Source organism: Salvia hispanica, chromosome 4, assembly GCF_029641045.1.
Source record: "Salvia hispanica isolate PSC_SH4W2 chromosome 4, Shi_PSC_v1, whole genome shotgun sequence".
Taxonomy (NCBI): domain Eukaryota; kingdom Viridiplantae; phylum Streptophyta; class Magnoliopsida; order Lamiales; family Lamiaceae; genus Salvia; species Salvia hispanica.
Genome location: NC_142695.1, coordinates 55939142 through 55947667, shown reverse-complemented (window position 1 = coordinate 55947667; position 8526 = coordinate 55939142). Strand labels below are relative to the sequence as shown.

The following is an 8526-nucleotide window of genomic DNA, read 5'->3' as shown; positions in this document are numbered from 1 at the left end:
GCTCAACATATTCGATTTTTAGGGTTCGGTGCATATATATGTATAGTGTTGGGAATGGATTGAAGGAATTTAGTTTGTTAGGTTCTAAACATCGGAAATTTAATCTTTTTTTTAATCATTTCTCAAATAAAAGTATTTTGCATTTAATGTATTTAATTTACTACCTCCGTCCACGAAAATTCGTCCCACTTTTCCATTTCCGTCCGTCCCCCAAAATTTGTCCCATTTCACTTTTACCATTTTTGGTAGTGGACCACATATTCTACTAACTCATTCCTACTCACATTTTATTATAAAACTAATATATAAAAGTAGGACCCACAATCCACTAACTTTTTCACCTCACTTTCCATTACATTTCTTAAAACCCGTGTCCGATCAAACCGGGACGAATTTTCGTGGACGGAGGTTGCATTATATTTTCAGTTCCTAATTCATTTAAAGAGATGTATCTTTTTCTATTTCTAAAACAATAAAAACTTGAAAAAAAATGAAATAAGTTATGTTGTAATAGTAGTATAAATTTATGTAGATCCATTATAAAAAGTGAAAGCTATCCAAGTAATAATACTAAAAAGTAACTCATTTTTATGTTTAATAAATTTCTTAATTATAAAAACGTATTAAAAAAAAGGTTAATGCAACTCACTATAATTATTGGTCGCACCCCAAATTAAAAATCTTGAATCCGCCATTGCCAATAACTGTAAAGTCTCTGGGATAAAAGCGAAGCCTCGTGATAAGGTGCAACTCTTCCAATTGTGTTGCCCCCCGTTGTTGCACCATAGTTGTCTGAGTGTAAGGCAACGTAGCTGACTTAATCTGTCAAAATAGTAAAATAATTTACAATGTTTGTCTGATTCACCTTACAAGTTGTCTGACTTATGGCTCTTCTTCACAGCTTACCGATGGCTATGGAGTTCTCTTCTCACATTTGGATAGAGCTAGACTTAGCGACTCTTGTCTCTTCACTGTCATCTTGACTGTTAGGTTATGCGGAGCTCAAACATTTTATGGCTCAGATTACATACACTCATTCTTCATCTTATCGTGTTTTTCAAATCATATTGGTATTTTAATTTTTTTTTATTTACTCTATAAATTGAAAAATTAAAAGAAACTAAACATAGCACAACCTATTTTAATTTATTCGAGTATTATTTATTTTATAAATTGAAAAATTAAAAGAAACAAAACATAGCATAGCCAAATATCTAGTTATTGGAAGCATTAATCAATATTAAATCACTCAAATTAACATTATTAATTAATTAATTAAACCATCGATTCTTTTAAATTTAAAAAAAAGAGGAAACACTAAATTAGAGCATCTCCAATAGCGGCTAGCCCACCGGCTAGCCGATTCGCGTCGCTAGGCGGTCGGCTAGCCGAACAATTGGAAACGGAAAGTCGCGAATCGGCGTGCACTCGCCGATTTGAGGGCGTTGGCCGATGCGCTGGCCGCATTGTGGTGTGCCGATAAGCTAGCGATCGGCCAACGCTCATTTTTCATTTTTTTGTTTATTTTTGAAAACCTATATATACGCGATTTTAGTTTCATTTTCGTTTGCACCACTTGTTTTAACGAGTTTTCTCTCTCTCTAAATTTCTGTACAAGAGCAACATCGAGCGATGGACAACAACAACGAGTCCAGTCTAGCGACAAGCGGATCTCAGACTCCCACAGTACGCGTGGGATCTGGATGGGGCCAGATGGGCGGGCAGATGGGCCCAGGGTTTAACATCCATTGGCAACAGTTGATGGGGATGATGGCGGGATCGCAGGGAGGGATGCCTGATAGAAATCCATGGGTTCCATCCTAAAACCAATTGGTGATAGGAGGAGGGCCCATGAGACTTATATACTAGTTTCAGTTTTCTCTTGACACCGATGTGGAACAGTCATATGCAGTGGCGAAGCTACTTGAGGGCCAGGGGGGCCCATGGTCCCCCCACCAATTTCATGTTTAGTATATTAGGTATGCATATATGTATTGTACCGGTACTTGACGCAGATGGCTCTTGAGTCTGCCTACCTATTGCAAGGTTTTGTGATCGAATCTTTTTGAGTTAATTTTTTTATTCATTTTGTTTTTTAGTTTCATAATGTTTAGTTTTAGATTATATATGTATTGTTTGTTTAAGTTTCACAAAGTTTCTTTTTGTTTAGTTTATCTTTAGATTTTGTTCTATAAATGTGTAATTAATCATATACTATTAGCAAATTTATTTTTCAAGTTATCTACTATATCTCCTGAAATATATTTTTAATCTGTTTATTTTATCTCCTGAAATATATTTTTAATCTGTTTATTTTTCATATAAACTGAATTTCATCATGAAGTTATATGATGAAGACAAAAATTAGCAAAATAGTATTATACATTATGAATAGATGGAAAAGTGAAATAATTATTTCACACATTATCCATTTTTCTCGTATTTTTCACACGAAACCAAAAATACCTCACAACTATGAATAGTAAATTGGGCCCCCCAGTATTAATATTCTGGCTTCGCCGCTGGTCATATGTTATATTTTTAGTTTCAATTGCCAACACCCTCCCTCAAACCCTTCAAGGTGATCCTTGGAGGGGGTTGGACTTTATTCTAATCGATTGGACAATCGGCCCAATTTTTTTTCGATCGGTTGGACCACTTGGCCCATATTTTTAAGTCCAGATATACTGCTGGATCAGTCAATTTTTTTGTTTCGGCCCAGATATACTGCTGGGTCAGTTAAATTTGACCCACAGTCGGCGACCCGCTCTGATACCATGATAGAAATCCATGGGTTCCACCCTAAAACCAATTGGTGATAGGAGGAGGGCCCATGAGACTTATATACTAGTTTCAGTTTTCTCTTGACACCGATGTTGGACAGTTATATGTTATATTTTTAGTTTCAATTGCCAACAATGCCGTGGGGGATGCCGGGCGGCGGGCAGGCAACACCAGGGTGGGAAGGTATGCCCCAGATGCAGCAGCAGATGATGCAACAGATGATGGGGATGATACCGGTATGGCAGGGAGGGATGCAGTCCGGTATGCAGGGGGGATGCAGAGGTCTCCGGGGGAGGGGGGGACACGGTCTATCGTCCCTCTCTTGATTTTTTGACGGCTTCGTCTCACACGTCGACCCAAGTGGAGTGGAGACGCAGTTCACTGGCGATGACCTTTTGTCATTGCATGAGATGGGGATCGATATCGGGGACCCAGACACTCCCGTTCCAGCTGGTCGGGCCGCGCCGAAGAAGAAGAAGACCAAGGGGAAGGGCAAGGTGGTCGGCGAGTCGTCGCAACACGCTGTTCACGACACCCCCACGCGGAGGAAGTGGACGGAGGATGAGTACGTCGGCATGGCCAAGGCGTGGTTGTCGATTTGCGACGATGTTGAGCAACCAGCGGATCGTCAATATGTGGGCTAAGATTAGAGCAGCCTACAAGAGGAACTGCCCGCACGGAAAGGACTACAACGAGGAGGAGTGGCAAAAGGGGTGGGAACGCATCAGGGCCGCGGTCGTCCGATTTTCAGGGTTGTACGCCAACGCCTTCCGCATGCTGACTAGTGGGCAAGACTGAGGAGGACACCCGGAGGATAGCGGAGAGTCAGTTCCTCTTGTCGGGGATTTATAAGGAGTGCACCTTTTGGGAATGCTATCTGGTGCAGAAGGACTCCGAGAAGTTCCGGGCGGGGTGCGAGGCTGGGCGGCCAAAGAAGCAGAGGCTGAACTATTCCGGCGATTACCGCGGCAGCAGCAGCGGATCCCACGACCTCCCCCGGATGCTGAGGAATTTCCGTCCCCTCCATCCTTTGCTCGTTGCCCTCGCCCGGTTGGCCAAAAGCGGGCGCAACGGGCAGCGAGGGGATCCTCCCCACTATCACCCCAGGAGGTCATCTCGGCACCCCCACCCCCACGCACGTATACCTATTCTCGCGTGCAAAAATGGAGGAACGGATGTACAAGGTCTTCCAAAAGTGGAGGGCCGCAACTGACCCCATGGAGAAGAGGTTTCTTCAATCGATGCTCGAGAACATGCAGGTGGATTTGGATGCCACGAGGGCACTGGTGGGGGGCTCAGACGCGGGCTCAGATACCTCGGATGACGGCGGCGAGGACGGCGGCGGCGACGATGAGGAGTAGAGAGCGACGGCTCATGTGTGGAAGCCCTTTTTTGTTTTAAATCATGTATTTTTTTTTCTATGTGCCTTTTTATTTTTAATGAAATGAATAAATTTTTCCGTATATGTCTCGTAATTTTAATTCCGTAATTTATCGTAAATTCAATTTCGTAAATGTAGTTGTTTTTTAATTATTTTTATTGCAGCTAGCCTGTGGCTAGCCTATTTGCTTAAAATGCTAATGTGACAGGTGGATTTTTAGTGTTGATGACGTGGTAAGGAGAGAGAGTGGCTAGCCTATTGCTATTGGAGATGCTCTTAATAATTCGATTCTCTCTGTATGCATTGCAAAGGCGAATATCATGGCAGCCCTAATTAACAAAAAAGCAAAGCTTTTCAGCAACGCTGCCGCCTCCTCAGCCGCGCCACCATCACCGCCATGGCTCGAACTGCCCGATTATTTGACCGAGAATATCCTGCAAAGGTTGCCCGTTTGAGAGATACTGACGAGTGCGCAGCTAGTGTGTACTGCATGGTGGAGAGTGATAAAAAAATCCCACGATATGGCGCGTTATTCACTTGGATTGGTGAGATTGGAATGACGAACAAATCGCTAGCGTATGCTATAACAAGATACTCCCACCGTCCCACAAAGATAGTCCCACTTTGACCCGGCACGAGTTTTAAGAAATGTAATGAAAAGTGAGTTGAAAAAGTTGGTGGGATGTGGGTCCTACTTTTAAAGTATTAGTTTTATAATAAAATGTGAGTATGAATGAGTTGGTGGAATATGGGTCCACTACCAAAAATGGTAAAAGTGAAATGGGACAAACTTTGTGGGACGGACGAAAATGAAAAAATAGGACAATCTTTGTGGGACGGAGGGAGTATATACTAGTACTCAAGAATTAAATGCATGCAAATTTAATCTAAGCGTCAATAATTGATATAAACACTCTGTGATGATCTTAAAAAGTATTCTCCCTACTAATAAAATTAAGCTTTTCACAAGTAGAGCAAAATTGTTTAACTATACATACTATAAAATTTTGATAAAGCTATTAATTACTCCATATTACAATACCAATAAAAAAGTAATTTAAAATATAATATTTTACAATATATATATTACATTATTTACAAGTCATTGAACAAATAACATCCTTTCAAACTATAACTTTAAACGGTCATTGATTAAATTTAACACCTTTGCTTAAAAGTGATTTGACGTAAAAATTATTGAATAAATATAGCACATCTCTAAAATATAATTTGACAACAAATAAATTAGAATAATATTGCATAAATATTTGAAAATGATCTTTAACAGACATTGGTTAAATATTGCAACAATGATTTGACAAGAAATAAGGAGTTACTAAGTACTCTTTCGAGCAAATATTGAAAAAAATGATATCATAAAATAATGGCACAGCTGAGAATCGAACTCAGCACCCGAGTGCAAGCATGATCTCAAAATCAGAGCACTTGCCAACTGCGCTATCAATACTTTTGATGAATGTATCTGAATATATGTATTATAGCTAAAACTAGAATGGCGCCCCCACCGTAGCTCCGCCAAATGACATGTACTCTCTCCGTCCACGAATAAGAGTCACGTTCACTTTTTTACACATATTTTGTAAAAATGATAATAAATAGTTAAAGTGGAGAAATGATAAAGTAAGACAAAGAATAATGTAGATAAGAGTCTTGTCTACATTATTCTCCATCTTACTATATTATTTCTCCACTTTAACTATTTATTATCATTTTTACAAAACAAGTGCAAAAAAGTAAACGGGACTCTTATTCGTGGACGAAGGGAGTATATCTTAATTTTAACATCTTTTTAATTGCCTAATTAGTTTAAATTTATAGAATACTACTATTATGTAGAAGTATAATTTAAAAGCCAAATTTTTTTTATTAAAACTAATGGCCATTATAAATAAATTATGGATTTTGCATTTCTATTTCTTACAAAATGCGACACTGTTCTCCAAATACTAGTATAAGCGAATAGGAGAAATTAAAAAAAAATAAAATAAAATTGTCAACTATCTATTCGTAAAAATTGAGCGCTTATTAAAATACAATCAAACCATCTTCCCCAAATCAACACTCACGCGATGAAGCCACGAAACCCTAAAAAATGGAAGAAATTGAAAAGGGGATCTTCACCGCCGTGGATCGAGCTACCGGAGCATCTGACGGCAGATATTCTGCAAAGGCTGTATCCGGCGGAGATAATTGACAGTGTGCAGTGCGTGTGCAAGACCTGGTGGAGAGTCTGCAACAATCCGGCCACGTGGCGCTCTATTGATTTGCACTATCGACGTCCCGCCGCCCGCGATTTCGGCAACATCTGTCTCTGCACACATGACTACGTTTGCCGTTGTTGGGAGAACAAATTCGCGTTCCTTGTCCGTCGCGCAGTTGATCTAAGCCAGGGACAACTCCTCAACCTCAAGCTTGGCGTTTGGGATTCGTATGACTTGCTAAACTACGCAGCAGATCGGTACAATTCTTTCATTTCATATTCTCTAAGTGCCTTAATTAATTGAGTTTTCTTTCATTTTTTGTGTTGTTCTTTGCGCTTCAACCTTACTGAATTTTGATTTCCAGTAGTCTCTAATATGCTCTATATATGTTCTACTTTTTCCACAGGTCATCTCAGCTTCAAAGCCTTAAATTTTTACAGTGTGGTGTTGATTATGATACAAGTGAGTTGATTGTAGCAATTAAAAAACTGCCACAACTGGAAGAGCTGCACCTTGTGACGACTCCATTTCTCATATCCGATGATTTTGAAACCATTGGGATCGCTTGCCCAATGTTGAAATCGTTTTCATATCATAACTGTTTGAGCAAAGTTTCATCAGCATGTTTTGATTTTTCAGAGCATGCTGAAGCAATTGGAAAAACCATGCCTAATTTGCGCCATCTCCGACTTTGTGAACATCGGATGGGATATAAGGGACTGGAAGCGATTCTCGAGGGTTGCCCCCACCTCAAATCACTTGATCTTCGGCTATGCTCCGCATTTAAAAGAGTCTCTGATTCTGGCCAAAGAAGTTCTGCTCGGGCAAGAAAAGATCTGTGGCTCCATACCGACTCTATCGGTTTAATGGATTGGATAGAGAAACGGAAGGATACCTATGATATTGATTCTGAAAATGTTCATCATTCCTATTGGTGTGATGATATTGAAGGAGGGTATTATTAGTTTTCTTGTAAAGGTTTTGATGGATATTACTATATCTAGTCTTGAAGGTTGTAATGAGATTTTGTTGGAGGCTTCATTATATCTCCTATTTTGCTTGGTATGTAGTGAGATATCAATGAACCCCTTTTTGTTTTTTATTAGTATCAATGTACAGCTTATGAAGCTGCCCTCATTTTGAGCCTACCTAACTCCTTTAGTTATAACAATGACTTTAATATGTCTTGATGATTTTGCTCTTGTTATTGTCTATTTTTGCTATTTTCAAACACCTATTGGAATGATACTGTATACTCCCTTCTGATCATATATTCTTATAATTAATTGATTTTTTCGAGTTTCAGTATGTGTTAGATTTTGTTTTGAATTTCATCCCTAGTACCGTCTCAGTAATAACCAAAATTAAATCTTCAAATCATTGAATAAACTCATCTTATCTATGACACCAAAAGAGCATTTCACATATTACTATACAAGAGATGAAATCATTCATCCTCTATTATTAATTAATTTAAAATCATTTACTAAAATTAAATTTGACTATTTCAATTTTCAATAAATTCATATCATCAAACCCACACCCGAACGTTTGAAAGGGATAACCTACAACATTTCCTATAACATTTCCTAATACACTATTTATATAAAGTGAACAAATGGATCCTATTTGAAAAAATAAAACTCTTTCCCAACACTACATCTCTCCTCCACCCTCTCTACTGTAATAAAATACTAGTTTTAGTAATTTATTTAGAAATTGAATTACTTGAAATATTTAAAGAAATAGAGTTTATAAATACAAAAAATATTTATATACATATAATTTTTGTTTTTTTTTCTTGTTTTCACTGGTGGTCTACTTGCGTAGTCTTTGGTTACTAATTTATTAGAGCATCTCCTTCTCCAAAGAGGAAAGATAAATGAAAGAAGTATATGCTCTATTTACCTTATCAAAAAGTGAAATATACCGTATTTAAAAATTAACACATTCTAAAGAGAAAAGGTATACTGAAAGGTAAATTATTTCTAAAATAAAATAATAGTACAAAATGCATTCCAAAACATAATAGTGTAATACATTCTCAAATATATTCTCCATTGGAACTACTAATAAAAGACAGAGAATCCATTGATATATACCAAGCAAAAGGGGAGATACGTAGGACTGGTATTGTCC

General features: G+C 38.3%; 1 protein-coding gene across 1 annotated transcript; it reads left to right on the top strand.

The window, feature by feature from the left end:
* The first annotated feature begins 6255 nt into the window (after nt 1-6255).
* Nucleotides 6256-7512, top strand: LOC148929564 (putative F-box/LRR-repeat protein 9). The gene is made up of 2 exons (XM_089056928.1): nt 6256-6644; nt 6794-7512. The coding sequence occupies exons 1-2, from the start codon at nt 6256-6258 to the stop codon at nt 7350-7352; spliced, it is 948 nt and encodes a 315-aa protein (XP_088913054.1). The 3' UTR covers nt 7353-7512.
* The last annotated feature ends 1014 nt before the right edge of the window (nt 7513-8526 follow it).

Coding starts and splice junctions, on each gene's coding strand:
- LOC148929564 (XM_089056928.1), top strand. CDS start 6,256: ATGAAGCCACGAAACCCTAAAAAATGGAAGAAATTGAAAAGGGGATCT. Junction 6,645..6,793: donor CTAAACTACGCAGCAGATCG/GTACAATTCTTT, acceptor CTTTTTCCACAG/GTCATCTCAGCTTCAAAGCC.